Genomic DNA, 21,815 nt, shown 5'->3' on the forward strand with positions numbered 1-21,815 from the left:
GATAGACAAATGTGTTTAAGACAAGCCATAGCTATGAAAGCTATGAACTTCCCACAAAAATAAAGAATAAAAATATCATTTGCAAGTAATCATACTTGGAAGAATTAAAATTCTTGTTTTAAGTATTATTGAGCCTCGAAGGACATGAGTTTGAGTGAACTCGGGGAGTTGGTGATGGACAGGGAGGCCTGGCGTTCTGTGATTCATGGGGTCGCAAAGAGTCAGACATGACTGAGCGACTGAATTGAACTGAACTGAAAGTTTTAGAGTTAGGGGGATAATCTTTCCATTCTAATAATCCCTTGGAATTTATCCAATCATAACTTCATCTCTTTTAGAAATGTATGAAGACTGTTTTGTTGTTATGTGTTAGTCACTCAGTCATGTCTGACTTTATGAGACCCCATGGACTGTAGCCTGCCAGGCTCCTCTGTTCATACAATACTCCAGGCAAGAATATTGGTGTGGGTAGCCACTTCCTTTTCAGGGGATATTCGTGATCCAGGGATCAAACCTGGGTCTCCTGCATTGCAGGCATATTCTTTTACCATCTGGGCCAATTCTCAAAAGTGAAGTGTGTCTTAAAATAAGAAACACGTTTGTGTCCTACATGATGACATCTTTTGATTCAATTCTGTTCTAAAATACAGTTTACTTAAGATTTTACTATAATTGAATTGATTAGCACACCAATAACACTTAATTTACAGAAATTACCATTAAGATTAAAATATGAAGACTCTACCAAGAATATCTTCTGCTCCCCTGGTAGAATGTTATGTAAAATAAAAATTTAAACAAAATATTTTTAACTTCAAATTTTAATTCATTAAAAAACAAATTTGTTTTAATATAATAAAAAAATTGAACCATTTTAATCATAATCAATTAATAAATGAAGAAGAATATTTTAACTGTCTACTTATACTCAATGTCAAATGATCATCTACGGTGAACTTTTATGTCACCATTAACACACAATTATGTTTGATAGATTTTGCCTATTCATGTGTGACAGGAATTGGCTAGATGCTCATTAATCCCATTTATTCTTCCTAAGAATATTGAAATACTTTATTTAACCTTTCTTATGATTGTACTGGGACTCCAATGTGACTTGTTTCTGGACTGAAATAATATATGTGAAATCCATCCCCTTTTCACCTGTCAATTAGATAGAGGTAAAGGAGCCAACTCATTGGAAAAGACCCTAATGCTGCAAAAGATTGAGGGAAGGAGGAGAAGGGGATGACAGAGGATGAGATGGTTGGATGACCTCACTGAATGGATAGACATGAGTTTGAGCAAGCTCTAGGAGATGGTGAAAGACAGGGAAGCTTGGAGTGCTGCAGTCGATGGGGTCACATAGTCAGACACGACTGAGCAACTGAATAACAAGAACAAAAGAAGCAGTAGGCTCCAGTGAGGTCCCAAAAGATATCACAGATGTTACATGGTTCCCAAACTCTCCACGTAGAGAATAATGTATTGAACAACCAAGTGGAACAGGATGTGACTGGAAAAGAAACATATATTGTGTCAAGTTATTTGTTATAGCATCTAGAAATACCTTGTCTTGATTGATATTACATTTAAAAACAAAATAACTTTAAAGCTTCACAGTTTGATTAAGAAGCAGTGGTCACTGAAGCATATATCACTAGATTATAGAACCTTACTTATATTCTCCTTTCCTAGTTAAAGCCTTTGAATTATACTTAGTTAAGTATATTCTCAGGCCAATGGTCTATGAAAGGAGATATTCAATCATTCAGCCTTGTATCTAGTGGTACCAGTTTTAGGGCTCCAGTTTTTATAACTGGCTTTCTACTTAATCCTTGAGCCCCAGTCCTTCTTAACATGACCAAATTCTGAAAGTGGGTTTTAACCTCATGTCTCTATTTATAAATCCTATTTTGATAACCTTTCTAGATGGTCCAGGGTCATTATTTAGACATTTATATTATATATACGTTATGGTGTTTATTTTGTATTTTCACATGGTTGACTTTCACTGTACAGTCACGTAGTCAAGTCTGACTCCATTTTTGATATTTGACTGATGATGACTTTCAAGGCGCACCAGCCACTTTCTTCCTTTTGCCTCACCTCAGGGAAAGATGACACTCGTCCCTCCCTTGACTCAAGTAAGAGAGTTCATAACATGCAAACTCAACCTACATAGGAACGCTCACCCCAGTCCCACAGCCCAGCATGACAAAATTAGAGCCACTCATTCCTTCCCATTCCATGCTCAAGCCATTTTCAGACCAACCTATCCTGCTCCTGTCAGAAAGCTTCATGATGTGAATAATGAATCCTTTCATACCTTTTGGTGTATGTATAGCATTTTTAGTCTTGGCGTTTGAACTGATTTTGTGCTATGAATTGTTGATCTTGTCCTCTGCAGGGCAGTCACATGGCAGATTAAGGGTAGGTGACAGTTTTTGAGGGAAGTATATATTCCTCCCAAGAGGTTTGCATCCAAGGAAGTAATAGGTCTTCATGACAGTTAACTATAATGTTAAAGTTTACATGTGAGAAAAGTAACTCCTGAGTTTCTCTAGATAGCTTTTTCTTAGGATTATATCATCCAAATTTTGGGGGCAAGATGGCCTTACTTTTGACTGGAAGCCAGGGGCTAGGTTTGAAAGCAATTATGTAGACTAGCATAAATTCCAAATGTTTGCATTACACTTATAAATCATTCCTCTTTCTCCTTTTCCCTTTTGTTATTCCCAGGTCTTAGTAACACTCCATCTTTTTAGGTCTCATCATGTCCAAAAAGCAGTATAGAATTTAAGAAAAAGTGCTGCACATCCATCTTTAGGCTAGTGGTTCTCAAATTCTTTTAATAACTGTTTTATAATTTTCCTCTTATTATTGATAAATTAAAGGGTAGTCTAACCTACCTTTATATATTTTTAGTCTAATGAAAGGAAAATATAAAATAAGTAACATTATAAAATAATATTCATAAAATAATATTTAGTTCAATATGTAAATTCTCAAGAACAATTGTAATAGTAGACATAAAGAAGAAAAGCTTGCTTTTGTTGACAAAGCCCCTTGAATGCAGCAACTACAAATGTAAACTGATATAAATGTAATTTAGATTAATCACATGTTGCCAGTGTTATTGGTGTTAGGTGATGTGATTTTCTAAATGGTCAACAAATTCTGTTATTATTGACAAAATGAAATATAATCTTGCTGTAATTTACATATTTTTCACTGACATATCCATTGTATATCAAAATACCTTGTGTATATTATAATACAGAGAGATTCTTGCTGCAGAAAGTTTTAGAGAATTTTCATTCCATTTAAAAGCTTATACTTTATAATTATAGGTAATTTAGCACTCCTAGTCTCAACTCTCTAAAGTAGCATACTTGATTCAAAACTAAGACAATTAAAACTACTCCACAAATTTTAAAAACACCTCTAAAGTAGAAGTATCACTGCTTCTTAGAATCAGACTAAACTGGAGCCGATTATACAGAGTGAAGTAAACCAGAAAGAAAAACACCAATACAATATACTAACGCATATATATGGAATTTAGAAAGATGGTAACGATAACCCTGTATGTGAGACAGCAAAAGAGACACAGATGTATAGAACAGTCTTTTAGACTCTGTGGGAGAGGGAGAGGGTGGGATGATTTGGGAGAATGGCATTGAAACATATAAGAAATGAATCGCCTGTCTAGGTTTGATGCAGGGTGCAGGATGCTTGGAGCTGGTGCACTGGGATGACCCGGAGGGATGGTGTGGGGGGTAGGTGACAGGGGGGTTTGGGATTGGGAACACATGTACACCCATGGCGGATTCATGTTGATGTGAGGCAAAACCAATACAATATTGTAAAGTAAAATAAATAAATAATAATAATAATAAATGGCATGAATCACTGGTTAAAAAAAAAAAAAGAATCAGACTAGAACAATAAACCAGATCCTTAGTCAGCATGGTATTGGCAGTAGTCTTTAGACAGAGATGCCTAAATAGGAGGATGAAGCTCTACTGTGAAATGCGACCCTGATGTCCACATGCTCTTCTGTTAGTGAAGCTTCCTGAAGCACTGGTATGTCATTTTGTTTATGGAGACATTGGTTTCCTTGTTGAGTCATGTCTTAGGATCAAGCTGACGTTTCATCCACTCTAATCCTTTTTGAAATTTCTACCACTTATCGATAAACTATCCAGATACAAACTTTTTTCCTGCCAGAAATGTTTTAAGTATCACCTTATGTGAGACTTTTACAGCCACGTTCCCTAGGGAAGCCTTGCTTTTTGGTTGGCTCATGTGTTTTCAATTGTGTCCTGAGTTTTCCCAGCATTACCATTGGGGCTTCCCTGGTAGCTCAGACAGTAAAGCATCTGCTTACAATGCGGGAAACCTGGGTCCGATCCCTGGATCAGGAAGATCCCCTGGAGAAGGGAATGGCAACCCATTCCAGTATTCATGCCTGGAAAATCCCAAGGACCAAGGAGCCTGGTGGGCTACAGTCCATGGGGTCACAAAGAGTCAGACACGACTGAGTGACTTCACTTCACTTCTAGATTCTACACTTGTCTTTCAGACTTATATCCTCTTTTGAACAATTACTTCTGAATCCACTTTTCTCAAGTTAGTCTCACAGTCGTGTCTGATTCCATGGACTGCAGCCCAGCAGGCTCTTCTTCTTACAATCTAAGAAGAAATATCAAAATATCATGTCCAATACCATTAAAACAATTTCAATTTTAATGATCAGTAATCTATTTCATGTGATAATTTCCAAAGATTTTGAAATGTTTGGTTAGAAATTGCATTTTATAATGACACAGTTAGAATGTGAAAAAACTTTTCACACTATATGAGAATATAAGATAAATTCTTAAAGAGAATATCCAAACCTTTCTTTAAGGTGCCTTTTAACATTGAAATTGTTTCTTTATAAAAGTTAAACAAGTGTGAACTGTCATTATAAAACTTTCAAGGATTTCTAAGAATTAAAGAACATGATTTATGAAAAAGCATTATAATGAATGTTTCATGGGTAGTAGTATTATGTGGTGCACATACAATAAATTGATTCTAATAGATTTTTTCATCGCTTTTAATGTACCTATAAAAGAGAGGTCAGATGATTCAGAGGTGCTATCACATGAGAATAATTGAAGTGAACTGATCCCATATAACATTCAGAAGATGTCAAATCACTAGCTACTTGTCAACAAATGGAAGACATTGTTTTCCTCTCCTTTTCATTTGCAATTCAAAAAACGTAATTTAGTTTTACAATTTTCAGGTAAATATTCTGTCATGGTTTAGAAATTTAATCTAAAGTCATATTTCAAATTCCTCAAGTAGATGAATCCTTAATTAAACAATATTTGTTAATCTCTTACTAAGCTTGCCCTGCTCTAAGTTCTGAAAGAGAAAAAAGAGGAGTATACAAGATGGTCTATGCTCAAATGGCATGTAACTAAGTTGGATAGAAAAGGATAGTAACAGAAGATAATAAAAAATAGCTCAAAAATTAAGAATACAATAAAACAATAAAATCAAAGTTTCAAAGAATAGTCACGAAATCATAAGGCTTATATACACGATCTTATGTAAAATAGCTAGTGGGAAGCTGCTGTATAAAGCAGAGAGCTCACCTCTGTGCTAGGGCTGGATGGAATGGAGTGCTAGGGAGAATCAAGAGGGAGGGGATGTATGTATACTTACAGCTAATTCATGTTATACATCAGAAAGCAACACAACATTGTAATGTAAATTATCCTTCAACTAAAAAAAAAAAAAAAAAAAAAAGATAGTCTTAAACCGAGAGAAAATGGAGTGATCTGATTTACCAAAGAATATATCATCCAAGGGAAATACTCTGTTCCTTGCCCAGAGGGAGTTATTATTCTCATAAAAGATCATTTAAATGTTCTATTTGATCTCCAAGACAATATACCAGCAAAGTGTATTTTGAAGAAACAACAGGAAATTGTCAACACAGAGAGCACTTTGAGTCATGATGCCATTGCCCATGTTCCAAACCTAATCTGGAAACAAGTCACATCAACAATGAAATTGAGCCAAAGGTACTGAGGATATGAAGCAACAATTTTGGTAGTTTCAGGAATCTCCAAGATGTCAGAAGCCAATGGTAGCAATTCCAAAACCTGGATAGAGTCAGAGTGGTACATAAATTGTAGGTTGCACTTATCACTGAGGAAATTAAAAAGATCCAAAATTATATATTTAAATGTAGCAAAAAAAATAATAATTTGCTTCAGCTAAAGAGGATAGAGAAAAAGCTGACTCAACATTCAAAAAACTAAGATCATGGCATTCAGTCCCATCACTTCATGGCAAATAGAAGGGGAAAAAATGGAAGCAGTGACAGATTTTATTTTCTTGGACTTCAAATTCACTGTGAATGGTGACTGTAGCCATGAAATGCAAAGACACTTTTTCCTTGGAAAGAAAGCTATGACAAACCTAGACAATGTATTAAAAAGCAGGGCCAACACAGTCCTATATAGTCAAAGCTATGGTTTTTAAAGTCATCATGTACAAATGTGAGAGCTGGGCCATAAAGAAGGCTGAGCACCAAAGAACTGATGCTTTTGAATTGCTGTGCTAGAGAAGATTCTTGAGAGTCCCTTGGACTGCAAGGGTCAATCTTAAAGTCAATTAACCCTGAATATTCATTGGAAGGACTGATGCTGAAGCTGAAGCTCCAATATTTTGGTCACCTGATGTAAAGAGTTGACTCACTGGTAAAGACCCTGATGCTGGGAAAGATTGAAGGCAAAAGGAGAAGGGGGTGATAGAGTATGAGATTGTTGGATAACATCACTGACTCAATGGACATGAATTTGAGCAAACTTTGGGAAATAGTAAAGGACAGGGAAGCTGGGTGTGTTGCAGTCCATGGAGTTACAAAAAGTAGAACACAAGTTAGTGACTAAACAGCAACAATTTTTAAGAACCACAGTTTTTTTCCCACGAGGTTGCATTTGTATTCTCTGAATCCCATGAATGGGCTTCACCAATAAAAACCTAAACATTGTAATCAGAATCGTTCCTAATCCAGACTATCCTTCTGCCAGCAAGAAAATATCTTATCTATCAGATCACATATAGAAGAATAAAATGCACCCTACACTTAGTTATGTTTACTCCCACTAAAACCACAACAATAACAAAAAAGAGACAAAATCAAAGACCAACTTATTGGTTGTTCTATTATAATGGCAGTAACAGGTATAAAATCAGCAGTGATTGATAGTCCTTGTCTACATTGCAAAATCCAAAACAAGAACATGTTTTGCAGGTGTTGAGGTCCTGACTCATAAGGGCTTTTGATTAACCTATACTACCATGAGCATTTCTAGTTTAAACAGTCAGTTTTTAAAATCAATTAAATGATATTCCTTGCATTCAAACAACTACTTTAGAATAACTATTTACAACTCTATTTTTTAAAACTTGATAATGTCCTTTGGTCTATGGAACATTTCACTGGAATAATTTAAAGTGATCACTGTAATTATCCAAAATAACAGTATCAGATTGAAACAGAAAGAACAATTAGAGGACTCCTCTGATTGCTCAGCTTAAATGAACAGCATTCTCTCTTTTAGGCACTCTCAGTTTCTCTTCTCCCCTTCTTGAGTCTAGCTCAAATTTTATTTATTTCCCTATCTCTACTTCCTCACCTCAACCAAGAATCAGAGACTCACTGTGATACTTTTACTGTAGCCATCTTGTTTGCCTTCTCTTGCTCTGCCCTGCTCCTGCTGTGGGAAATCAGCTACCATGCTGTGAGCTACCTTATGGAAAAGCCCCCTGAGAATGGCCTTTGGCCAACAGCCAATGAGCAGTTGAGGCACTTGCTCCGAAAACCCTGAGCAATTGAATCTTGCCAACAATATGTGAGGTAAGTGAGCTAACAAGTGGGTCTATACCTATCTGAGCCTTGAGATGAGGCTGAAGTCCTACCTGGTGAAAGGCACAGAGCCAGAGGACAAGTTAAACCACATCTGGTTTCACGACAAACAGAGACTTTGAGATAATAAACATAAAACTTTTCTTTATTTTGTGGATGTCTTCACCATCCTTCCATGTTTTCTACAGGGTATTCTTCTTACAATATTGTGATTTTAAGGGTTCTTTTTTTATAAGTTTCATGTATTTTATTTTCGTGTGTTACCTTGTGATCATCTCAAGAGGTTAGTACTCTTTTTAGGCAGCCAATCCTAAAATCAGTCAAGATTTGTTTTTTTTAAATATAAATTTATTTATTTTAATTGGAGGTTAATTACTTTACAATATTGTATTGGTTTTGCCATACATCAACATGAATCTGCTACTCAGGTCCTGATTAAGCTTTCTTCTTTGGAATGGAAGTCAGATGCAAGTCAGTCTTTTATAACTCAGTGTTGGAAGAAATATAGTCATAATCTATTCTCCAGAAGGTTACTAGCATCATCCCACAGTGAAAGAAAAGGGATCGCCTTATAAATACCAGCAACTAGGAATCACTGTGATCAATTTTATAGTCTACTTACTATAAGTCATCATATTTGTTTCATATTTTAACAAATAAAATATCACACAGTTAGGTCATCTCTCTTCCATATCCTGGTACTATTTCCTTGCTCTCATTTTCCCATTGTCCTCAGAGGTAAGCACTATAATCCCTTTCCGTCTCAGGCTCATACATTAAAAATTTACATATGATAGTTGGAAAAACATGAATAAACTTTTTGGCCAACTCAATATATTTCTTTGATTCTTACTTTTTTACATAAGTGACATTGCATATGATATTGTGCAAATTTCCATGTTCACTAGATGTTATATTTTGAAATTTATCTATTTTGCTGTATAAAGATATTTGTCTTTAACAGTTTTAATTTTTCAATGAATGAAAAACATCGCTTATGTATTATCCATTTCCCTTCTGATGGGCATGTGGGTTGTTTCCAATTTTTTGTTTTTAAACTTATATTGCAGTGAGCATACTTTTATATTTTCTTGTGCATGTGTGGGAGGGTTACTCCAGGTGGTATATACCAAAGTGGAATTGCTTTCCCAAATTGCTCTGCAAACTACACTTTTATGTTGCTCAGAAATATCTTAACCCTATCTGGGGTACTTCTGGGCTTCACTTGAGCAGGAATGGAATGACTTTCTATTCAGGCTCTGTTAGTTTTCTTGTTTTTCACAAAAGCATGTCAACACCAGCTTTACTCTCTATTAAGGTTAAAGGGAATTACCTGACAAAAGCCATATGTCAGGCTGTTATCAGAGAGAACAAACTCAAAGTCACATCTAGCCAATGTTTAAAATGCTCAGAGGAGAAAACAACAGTTATGGAAGATTACTTGGAAAATATTCAGTATATCCATTCTTTCTGATCCTCTAAATACAGACCAAACAAGAGCAACAGAAGACTTAAATTATATCAAACTAGTTTGCAGCCTAGAGCCTTGCTACTCTGAGCATAGTCCACAGACTAGCTGCATAAGCGTCACCTAGAAGGTTTGATAAATGCAGCTTATATGGCCCTCACTCCTGATCTATTGAAAGGGGGTGTATTTTAACAAGGCTGAAAAGTGATTGTATACACATTAAAGATTAAAAGAGCACAATGTTAGATAATTACTTCCCATTTTATTATTGATAATTGAATTTCATCTATCTTTGTTGGAGCAGATGAAACTCATTGTTATGTATACATCAAGAATATTGTCTGGTCACTAACCATTACATCAAATAGTAAGTTGTTAATGAGGGCCCTTAAGAAAATTTGTCTAATCTTAGTGTTGGAAATAGCTGCATTTCTACTCTCTATTTCATTTTAGTCCTTAAGCCAGTGGGAAATATGTAGCTGACCAAAGTTTCTTTCTTTTTTTTTTTTTTTATAACTAATTACCCCAAATGGGACTAACCTATGACAGATTTATAGACATTTACAGTAGATACTCTGAATTAGTTTCAAACTCAGCTCCATTTTATGTCCTGAAGTTTCATGTGTTCCTTACTTTCATGTGTTTTAATTCATATTTTTTAGTTCTATTTTATATATCACTGCAAGCCACACTGAAGTATATTTGGAATAAAAGAATAAAGGAACAGAACACTAACTGGTGCTAAATTATAACAAATACAAGAGTATCCCACAGTGATCAGTCTTGCCTTAATAACACAAATTCCAACACATTTCTACCTGAGGAATATGGCATTCGAATTAAAGCACTGGATTTAAAAAAAATAATAATTCATTTTAGAGCAGTTTTAGGATTACAGCAAAATTAAGAGGAAGGGTTCTCCTATCTCATCCTCACACATGCATACTCTCTCCCATTATCAACATCACTCACCAGAATGCTACATTTTTACCAAAGATGAACCTACATTTACACATAATAATCAGCAAAAGTTGTAGTTTATGTTAGGGTTCACTCTTGGTGTCGTACATTCTATAGATTTGGATAAATGTATAAGGTCATATATTAATCACTATGATAACATTCAGAGTATTTTCACTGCCCTAAAAATCTTCTATACTCTGCTTATCCATCTCTCCCATGTAATGAGCATGTTTAGTTTTACAAGAAACTTCCAAACTCTCTTCCAAAGACTGTACATTTTTCTAGTTCCCATTAGCAAGATACAAGTATTCCTGTTGCTCCAAATCCTCAACAGTATTTGGTGTTTTCAGTGTTCTCGATTCCAGTCATTCTAATAAGTTTGTAATGGTATTTCATTGTTGTTTTGATTTTCATTTCCTCGATGACATAGGATGTGGTGTAGTTTTTCATATAATTATTTTCCATCTGCATATCTTCATTGATGACAAGTCTGTTAAGGTCTTTTTGGCCACTTTAACTCATGTTGTTGAGTTCTTATGTTGATTTTAAAAAGTACTTTGTGCATTTTCAATAACAGTCATTTATCAGGTGTGCCTTTTGCAAATATTTTCACTGAAACTGTGAGTTATCTCCTAATCCTATTGATTTTTTCCCACAGAACATATTATGAAAGCTTAAAGCTTATAAGTACACTGAAAAATAAAACATTTTAAGGAACTAACACCACGCCTAAGTAAAATTTAAATGACAACACTATAAAATGACAGTCCACATGGCAACAACAGGCATAATCATAAGGCATGAGTCTGTTTGCCTGGGCTTAATACCACAACCTAATTTGACATTCCGAGGATTTTTCCAAGTGGTTTAGTTCTTGCAAGGTGTTTCTCAAAATGTTTAGCCCTTTATCAGTCATAATTGAAATATAGCCCAAAGTGTATTAGACTTAAAATTATATTGGTTACTTACTAGAAATGTGACCTTGTCAAAGATACTTATATGTCTTCTGAGTTTCCACTTCCAAAGAAGACAGTATTAACACCCACTTCATATGTGTGTTGAGAGTATTACTGATATAAGCTATGCAAAAAAATCTGGTAGAGAAGCTAGTAATAATCAAATAGTAGTGCTTATCTCTGTTAACTAACCTTGTAATGTTTTGTTGGTATACCCCAAATTAACAAAGAGAACATTTAGAAAATGTTGTTCAAACCATAATATTAATAGCTGCATGCTGCTGCTACTGTTAAGTCGCTTCAATCGTGTCTGACTCTCTGCAACCCCATAGACGGCAGCCCACCAGGCTCCCCCATCCCTGGGATTCTCCAGGCACGAACACTGGAGTGGGTTGCCATTTCCTTCTCCAATGCATGAAAATGAAAAGTGAAAGTGAAGTCGCTCAGTCATGTCCGACTCTCAGCAACCCCATGGACTGCAGCCCACCAGGCTCCTCTGTCTACAGGATTCTCCGGGCAAGAGTACTAGAGTGGGGTGCCATTGCCTTCTCCGCATAGTCATCCTTTATTTAACTATCTTGTGTTGGATGTTTAAATTATTTCTTATTTTCTACTCATAAATAATGCTGTGTATACTTATATCTCTGTGTACAATGTTTATTACTTCCTTATGTGAAGCACATTTCTAGAAATAAAATATGAGACAGAAGGATATGACTGTATTGATGCTTTTGATATTCATTATCAGATTGTCCTTCCAAGTGTTATATTTTGCTTTCAGCATATAAGTGTGTTTATGTAATATACATATATAATATTTATATATATTACAATATAATATAAATATATTCCAATAGTCATGTATGGATATGAGAGTTGGACTATAAAGAAAACTGAGTACTGAAGAATTGATGCTTTTGAACTGTAGTCTTGCAAAAGACTCTCCAGAGTCCTTGGACTGCAAGGAAATCAGACCAGTCAATCCTAAAGGAAATCAGTCCTGAATATTCATTGGAAGGACTGATGCTGAACAATACTTTGGCCACCTGATGTGAAGGACTGACTCATTTGAAAAGACCGTGATGCTGGGAAAGATTGAAGGCAGGAAGAGAAGCGGACAACAGAGGATGAGATGGTGGATGTCATCACCGACTCCATGGACATGAGTTTGAGTAAACTCCAGGTGTTGGTGATGGACAGGGAAGCCTGGCATGCTGTAGTCCATGGGACCACAAGGAGTTGGACACAACTGAGTGACTGTACTGATACTAATTCTAAATCAGAAATGGAAACAAGTATAATTAAATATATGGGGGGAAAAACTGAAAGATGCATGGAACATAACTCTAACTTATGACCAAGCTGACTTTGGGCTTCCTTGGTGGCTCAGATGGTAAAAAAAATAAAAAAAACTACTTGTAATGCAGGAGACCTGGAGAAGGGAATGGCTACTTTAGTATTCCTGTCTGGAGAATTCCATGGATAGGGAAGCCTGGAAGGCTACAGTCCAGGGGAGTGACTAACACTTTCACTAACAAGACGACTAACATTTTCTTCAGGTTCACTAAACTTTTGACTGGTTTCCTTCTGACTATGGTCCCCTAACCTCCATTTTCTTAGAGAATTTACTTCAGAAATTCTGAAATTATAAATTATTTCTTTGCTTCCATGAAATGTAGACCGTTGCCCAGTCTCTTACCAGTTTTAAAACCTAAAAATGTCTTTTTCAAGAAATTGGGAGACTTTTTTTTTTTTTTAATGTAGTCATCAGGAAACAGAGACTCCCTATTTTCCAGTCTCTATGGATGGTAAGAGGTTAACTTTAAGAAGCACCGATTATCATAGATGACCTAGTCACAGTGGCCAAAGTCTTCTTTAATGTCCTCCACATTTCCAGATCTTAAAAACTCACTGCTGTTTCAGAATTGAGTTTAACCTCTCTCCTCTATCGCAATAGGCTTAACTTGTATTTTAATAGTCTTGAATAAATTCTTTTTTCCCTGCTTAACTCCAACAGGTGTAATTTTCCTTTGGACACTTACCATCTTGTTTGAAGGCATCTGAGGGATGATAAAGATTGATGGGGGAATAATAATGTTGAGCTGCCCCTCGCCAGCTCGGTGAAGAAACACTCAGCGTTCCTAATGAAGGGCTGCTGTATCGTGGTCTAGTCCTTGAACCATACAGGGATGAAAAGGAACTCTTCTTAATTCTTTGCAAAGCAGCATATGAAGTAGGGAGGCCAAGAAGAGCTCCAGAATATTCTGTAAAAGAATGATAATAATAAAGTGAATGCTTAGAAGACTTTAATAAAAACTTTTCTTCTGAAGACATTGCTGAAAATCTTCCTTGGAGATGAAATTAAATGGAAACTACAGTGGGAGCTGTAAAAAGTAAAACTTTACAAGCAGATTTTAGAGTACTTTCTGAAAATTCTAGTATTTATAACATTGATGTCTTGCAAGAAAGAAAGAAGAGACATGAGGGATGAATGAAAATAATGAAATAAAAGGGAAGAAAAGGAGAAAGGAAAAAGAAAAAAGGAAGGAAGGAATCCATTCAAATTTCCATTTGTGTATATTCTTTTTTTTTTTTTAATTTTTATTTTTACTTTATTTTACTTTACAATACTGTATTGGTTTCGCCATACATTGACATGAATCCACCATGGGTGTACATGCGATCCCAAACATGAACCCCCCTCCCACCTCCCTCCCCACAACATCCCTCTGGGTCATCCCCATGCACCAGCCCCAAGCATGCTGTATCCTGCATCAGACATAGACTGGTGATTCAATTCTTACATGATAGTATACATGTTTCAGTGCCATTCTCCCAAATCATCCCACCCTCTCCCTCTCCCTCTGAGTCCCAAAGTCCGCTATACACATCTGTGTCTTTTTTGCTGTCTTGCATACAGGGTCATCATTGCCATCTTTCTAAATTCCATATATATGTGTTAGTATACTGTATTGATGTTTTTCTTTCTGACTTACTTCACTCTGAATAATTGGCTCCAGTTTCATCCATCTCATTAGAACTGATTCAAATAATTTGTGTATTTTCTTTGTCAGTAATATTTGGCCTTAATCTAAAATATCCATCCTCACATATGAAATAAGTTCCTTCTTTATTATTTAAAATTAAGGGAAAAAGTATTATCAACTACATTCCACAAATATAGATTGGATCTTCATCACCTAAAATTTACCATATGGTAGAAAATATGTCTAATGAAGTATATATATTTTGACTAGACTGTAAGCTATGAGACAGACTTAGGTGGCTTAGAGGGTAAGTTATGCTTCACATTTTTGAAAAGTAGTCAAATTCACTATGAAATGTAAAAAAAGAAAAACAGATTTTTTTGTAGAATCTGTTATGTATAATGCATACCATAATATTATCAACATTTCTCATATTTAATTTCTGAGGCTTTTCCTTAGAAAAGATATGCATAGTGTCTGAAGTAGACTGTACTAACTCTTCTCCCTGACCACAGGGAAGTCAGTTTCATATGTAGATCAGATGTTTAAAAACACAAACTAATTATGTTGAATTATTTAAAAAAAATAGGAATTGGACTTTTTCTATGCCTAATATTGACCTTGGAAATACTTTTATGAGTCAGACATTTTTGTTCAGGGTATTTGACATTTCAACTTAATGGATGATAATTTATTTTGGGTAAAATTTTATATTTGTGAGCAAGTTCTTACAATTCTGATTATTTAGAATCATTATCCTGTCTTATAGAGATAATTTGGAATGCATGAAGCATTACTGTGATTCGAAAGTAACACTTTAAGTGTTAAGCATCAAATTAAATTTAACATTTTCCCTTCTGTGAAATTGTAAATATGATTTCTCTGAAACTCAAAAAGATGTGTTTTTAGATGTACTCCGCCCTTTAAAATGAACACAACAGGTATAGTCCAATCCCATCAAGAGCTGTTAACAGATTGATGTCTTTTAGTCTTTGTGTTCAACCACAAGTCTGGTAAAGGTGGATCAATTTTAACTGAAAATAGCTAAGCTCTCCTGGGTAAACTGTATGAGGACAGATTATGGGTAGACATAAAATCTCCTTTAAAACCTGAAATTAAATGCAAGTTTTGGCACCTAGAGGTATAAGGTAATGAAAAGAGAATGAGTTTTCCTTTAAGGTAGTCTGTAATTGAAGTCTCTGAACGTATTCATTTTTCTGTGCAGTCTTGTCGCTTTGTGTTTTAGCTGCCTAACTTGTTCATATATAAAAAGAAAAAAAAAATCTCATGCAAGTGTTAAAAATTAAAATGGAGTATGAGAATGCAGTTTATAGTTCTTAAAATTAGATAAAGATAATTAATGGAAAAGCAGAAAGGTCATAATGAAATTCAAGCAAGCCAGGATCATTATCATGACTATAAAAATATATACACATATATGTATATATAGGTATATACATATATATACTCACACACATATAAAATGCATACTGTCCAAGTGGTACAGTAATTGGCTTATGATACTTCATGTAAATAGAGATGAGCCAAATTAGGATTTGGCTGTTGTGCTTCACAGCAGGACTTCATTTGTTATGTAATCAGTTGCATCTGTTGCAGTGAAAATTACTTTTTCATCAATTAAAGTAAATCCAAAGCTGCTACTAGAAATCTAACAATTTATTCATTCATTCATGTATTCAAAAAGCATATAATGAGAACTTGGTAGGGGATAAATGCTATGAGTACAAGGGTGAACAAATATTGTTGGCCTTTTATAGCCCCAGATTCAATCAACTACAAACTGAAAATATTCAAGGAAAAAAAACTTCCATGAAGTTCCAAAAAGCAAAACTTGAATTTTCTGCACAACTATTTACATTGAAGTAGTTATTATACATTATCTAGAGTTGTTTTATGGAGAAGGAAATGGCAACCCACTCCAGTGTTCCTGACTGGAGAATCCCAGGGACGGAGGAGCCTGGTGGGCTGCCATTTATGGGGTCACACTGAGTCGGACATGACTGAAGGGACTTAGCAGCAGCAGCAGAGTTGTTTTAAAGGGTTCAGGAGGATGTGTGTGGGTTATACACAAATACTAATTCATTTTATACAAGAGACTTGAGAATTCTCAGATCTTGGTATCTTCAGGGGTCCAAACAATCTCCCATGGATTCTGAGGGAAAATTGTATTGCATCAGCCTTTAAGAAGCATATTATATAGTGGAGAATAAAGGTAACTGTGTGCGCAGCTTTAATTCACTGTGAGGAAAATGTAAATTCAGGAATCTATGGACTTTAGTCCACAGCTGGAGAATCCTTTCATTCAACCTAGGGACATCAGAATATGATTTTCAGATGGAATGCTATCCAAGTGAGCCCTGAAAGTGCATTAGTGATTATTTCAGCAAAACTCTGTGTAGGGAAAAAAAAAAATACTCTGTACAAAAGAGAGAGAGTACATGAAGACCTAAAAAGAAAGGCACAATGGCACACTTAGTAGATTATAATAGTCTGGAGCTTAGGATGAGAGTAACATAGATGAGAAAAGAGGTAAGGCTGGATAAGTAAACAAAGGGCCAATGATGAAATATCTGGAGAACAACATACATTTTAGAAAGATCATGCTGGCTGAAGTGCCATTTGCATCAATCTAAAACGGAAAAAAGGCTACACAAAAGCCTAAAACTGTAAAAGAGACAAAGATTAGTGAGAACTGAGGTGATCATCTGTATGGGAATAAAGTCAATAAAATTACTGACTGCATCAGAGGCAAGGAAGGGAAAGTAAGAAACTGAGGATGGTCTGAAGATGGTAAGAAGATGGTAAGAATGCAGGAAAGGGCATGCATGTGCTTGAGGTGAAAGCTCAATAATTCAGTTTTGAGGCAGGTCGAGAGCTAGATATGCAGTTAGCTAGCTAACTTATATGCAGAATACATCATGCAAAATGCCAGGCTATGTGAAGCACAAGCTGGAATTAAGATTGCCAGGAGAAATTTGAATAACCTCAGATACGCAGATGACACTACCCTTAGGACAGAAAGTGAAGAGGAACTAAAGAGCTTCTTGATGAAGGTGAAAGAGCTGGCTTAAAACTCAGCATTCAAAACAGGAAGATCATGGATCCAGTCCCATCACTTAATGGCAAATAGATGGAGAAACAATGGAAACAGTGACAGACTTTACTTTCCTGGGTTCCAAAATCACTATGGACAGTGACTGCAGCCATGAAATTAAAAGATGTTTGCTCCTTGAAAGAAAATCTATGACAAACCTAAACATCATATTAAGAAGCAGAGACATCAATTTGCCAACAGTAGTCCATCTAGTCAAAGATACGGTTTTTCCAGTGGTCATGTATGGATGTGAGAGTTGGACCATAAAGAAAGTTGAGCACCAAAGAATTGATGATTTCAAATTGTGGCATTGGAGAACCCTTGAGAGTCCGTTAGGCTACAAGAACAAACCAGTTAACCCTATAGGAAATCAACCCTGGATACTTATTGGAAGGACAGATGCTAAAGCTGAAGCTCCAATACTTTGGCCGCTTAATGCAAGAGCTGACTCACTGGAAAAGACCCTGGTGCTGAGAAAGATTGAACACAGAAGGAGAAGAGGATGACAGAGGATGAGATGGTTGGATGGCATCATTGACTCAGTGGACATGAATTGAGCAAATTCCAGAAGACAGTGAAGGACAGGGAAACCTTGTGTGCTGCAGTTCATGAGGTCACAAAGAGTTGCATGGAACAATAATAAATTTCACTGAGAAAGTAGAAGCAATCAGGAGAAAGGGTCCCTCACATGCTCCTACTGATTGTACGTGCGCGCATATACTCTATTTTGCATTCACTGATATGCTACATATAAACAATATGTGCATCTATTAAAGGCCAGTTGTGTGCACTGAATTCTATTACATCCTATCTTGACTGCTGAAGGAAATCACTCTAGAAAATCCCCTCTATCTCTCCATCAGCACCAACTGTTGTCTCCCTGTTAGATTATTCCCATAACTGAACAGAAATTCTTCTAACCTTAATAAGGCCACCTTGACCTACCATTTTTTCCACTAATTCTCCTTTATAGAAAGATTTCTTGAAAAGAGTTATGGATAGTCATCATGTTCAATTCCTCTTCTCCCCTCCTCCCTTGAGCCTATTTCAAGTAGCCTTGCTTATGCCACTCCACAAAAATAGCTCTCTTTCAAGTTAACAAAGAGCAGGTCATTCTACTAGACCTATCATCAGTGTTCAGCATGGTTAACCATTCCTTTTTCCTTTAAACATTTTGTTCATGTGATTCTAGGATATTAAAATCTTTGTTTTTATTGCTATTTCATCGACTACTCCTTATTTCCTTTCCTAGTTCTTATTTGTCTCTTCAACCTAAATGTTGGTATATGTTGCTTAAAAAAAAAAAAAATCTCCATTTAAACTAGCCCTTAAAAGCTATTTTTCATGAACATGGACTCCTCCCAGATGAATTCCACCTTTACTCTAGTCTCAATTACTTGGATCCAGATTCAAGTCTTTGATATTCCACTATTTTCCTACTCTCATTCTAATGCCTACTTCTATGTCTTTACTCACTCTCCCTTTTTGGTTCTGCATCAGCTTCTAAAAATTGACTAATGTCTGTTCTAAAAGGCATTTCCCAAGAGAGTTCGTATGGTAAACATTACTCAGGGTTCAGAATCTATCTTTACTTATCACTTCAATAGCTATTATTTAAGAACTAGAATATAGTCTGAGTGAAGTCACTCAGTCATGTATGACTCTTTGTGACCCCATGGACTATAGTCTACCAGGCTCCTCTGTCCATGGGATTTTCCAGGCAAGAACACTGGAGCGGGTTGTCCGTTTCTTCTCCAGGATATCTTCCCCACCCAGGGATTGAACCCAGGTCTTCCACATTGTAAGCAGACGCTTTGTCATCTGAGACACCAGGGAAGTCCAGGTTGAGTCTAAATTCTGAGCCTGGGATTTCAAAGAGGCTTAGTGAAATATACATGCTAAGTGACAATCTGATGGTGTCTGGACTGGATTCCTTCCACACATAACTCCTTGCTTGCTTTCAGTAAACTCAATTGTCATTTCTTCCAAATTCACTCTTTCCTCATTCAGCATTCATTGACTTTTTCGACATTTCTTCATTGACTATGTGTTAGGAACTAGGGATACAGCTACAAGTAAATCACAAGTGGTTCCTGATTTCATGGAATTTACAATCGCAGAATATTGGGAAAGTGTTTCACTTGGGTAAAAGTTTCCCCTATGGTTTGGTGGGTAAAGAATCTGCCTGCAGTATAGGAGATGCTTGGGATGCGGGTTTGATCCCTGGGTCAGGAAGATCCCCTGGGGGAGGGCATGGCCATCCTCTCCAGTATTCTTTCCCGGAGAATCTCATAGAACAAGGAGCCTGGAGGGCTACAGTCCAAAGGACCCCAAAGTGTAAGACACAACTGAGTGACTAATCAGGCACACGCACTTGGGTAAAGCATTAGTAGAGGAACATTAAACAAACCAAGTTATCCTTAAAATATACAAAAACCAAGATAGGAAACTTGTCAGCATCTTATAGTCATATATTACTGACATCATGTTTGAGTTCTTGGGAACAAAATCTCTTTTCCTGGCTGTGATGCGTACATCTGCTTCCTATATCTTTGCCCCTCATTTTATTGATTGAGAATTTTGGATCTGTCAGTAAACCTATCTGTAATATAGGCTCCAAAGTAAGATGGACTCATTTAATCTGGAGGGTACCTCATAGTAGCTCTAAGGCTTTGGGCAAGACATGAATAGGTCTGTGACCCAATTTCCTTGTCAGTAGAATGGGGATGAAAATAAGACTTCCCTCATAGGTTGTGGTAGAGACTAAATAAATCAATTCACATAAAGCACTTAGAACTTTAGAGCTACTTCATCTGGCTCATAGTAAGAACTTGATAAATTACAACTATATATATAAACATATATAAATATAAAATCTGCACTTTAGTTAACAGCCTGTACTATTCTCTGGTGAGCATATTGTTTCCCAGTTTTATTGAGATATAACTGACACATCACACTGTATAAATTTCAGGTGTACACACAGTGCTTTGACTTACATCATTAAATGATCACCATAATAGGTTTAGAGGACACCCATCATCCGATATACATACAATATCAAATAAATAGAAAAAAAGTTCTCCTTGTGATGAGAACTCTTAGGATTTACTCTCTTAACAATTTTCATTTTTAATATTTGCATGTGCTAAGTCACTTCAGTCCTGTCCTACTCTTTCCAACCGTATGGACTGTAGTTTGCCAGGCTCCTCTGGACATGGAATTCTCCAGGCAAGAATACTGGAGTAGGTTGCCATGCCCTTCTCCAGCCAACCCAGGGATCAAACCCACATCTCTTCTGTCTCCTACATTGGCAGGAATTTTCTTTACCATTAGCCCACCTGGGAAGTATATTTTATCCCTAGTACTTAATCTTATAACCAGAAGTTTGCACTTTGTGATCATCTTTATTCAATTTCTCCTCCCCCAACCCACCATCTTTGGTAACCACAAATGTCCTTTTCTATGAGTCTATTTGTTTGGTTAGCTTGTTTTGAAGTATATATCACATTTTCTCCATCCTTTCACCTCTTAATGGGTACTTAAGTTGTTTCCATATCTTGGCTACTGTAAATAATGCTTCAGTAAACAGAAGGGTGTATGTATCTTTTCAATTTAGTGTTTCATAGCGGCTGCACCAATCTACATTCCCATCTGGTGGACATAACTGAATATTGGGCTTACTCCTTCCAAATTTGATTGGGTTACAAAGTTAAACTATAAATCCCACATTTTAATACTTATTTTACTCTGGAGAATTAAAACAGTGAAAATTCAAGGGGAAGAATTAGGCTTCTATTATCCTCACAGGTGTATTCCCATGAGTAAGTTTCTAAAAGATTTTTCCTACTGATGGAAACCATACATCTACAGAAAATTCAATGCCTATATATTCTTGTGTTTCTATTGGCTAAAGCAAGACTTAGCTGTCTTTACTCCATATTCCTGTCAAGGGTTTGGAAAGAAAAATGACTTTTAATTTCTTTCCAGAGAAATTTTCATCAGTTGCTCAAGCTTTTAATAATATCTAGGCTGAAGGTGTGAGCAGAATCTAGGTATATGTTATTAATTTTTCTTCTATTTTCCTACTTCTCATAGGTAAGACCTTAGGGAATGTGCATTACAGTTATTTCTAAAGTGATCTAGAGATTTTGTGATAAAACTCAATTAACCTGGTGCTCTCACACCATGAAATTCCAGCTGGAGGTTGGGTAGGAGTAAATATTAATGCCCTCATTAAATATTTCCTAATCAAATGACCCTGGGACAACTGAAGTTACATTATTTAATAAAATTGTAGTCTATTAAGCCAGAATGCCATTGCCACCAATTCAGTCTTGGAACTAGTAGCATTGTTTATTCATTACTTAATAGGTCAATTTACAGA

The 21,815-nt window shown here is 36.0% G+C and overlaps 1 protein-coding gene across 1 annotated transcript in view; it reads right to left on the bottom strand.

Moving 5' to 3' along the window:
- The window catches only part of CNTN5 (contactin 5), a 1,662,845-nt gene that overhangs the window by 635,831 nt on the left and 1,005,199 nt on the right, over window positions 1-21,815 (bottom strand). The window contains exon 4 of the mRNA XM_027979105.3: window positions 13,369-13,590. Coding sequence (XP_027834906.2) covers window positions 13,369-13,590 — 222 coding nt within the window. The remainder of the gene's footprint in view (window positions 1-13,368; window positions 13,591-21,815) is intronic.

Source organism: Ovis aries, chromosome 15, assembly GCF_016772045.2.
Source record: "Ovis aries strain OAR_USU_Benz2616 breed Rambouillet chromosome 15, ARS-UI_Ramb_v3.0, whole genome shotgun sequence".
NCBI classification, from domain to species: Eukaryota; Metazoa; Chordata; class Mammalia; order Artiodactyla; family Bovidae; genus Ovis; species Ovis aries.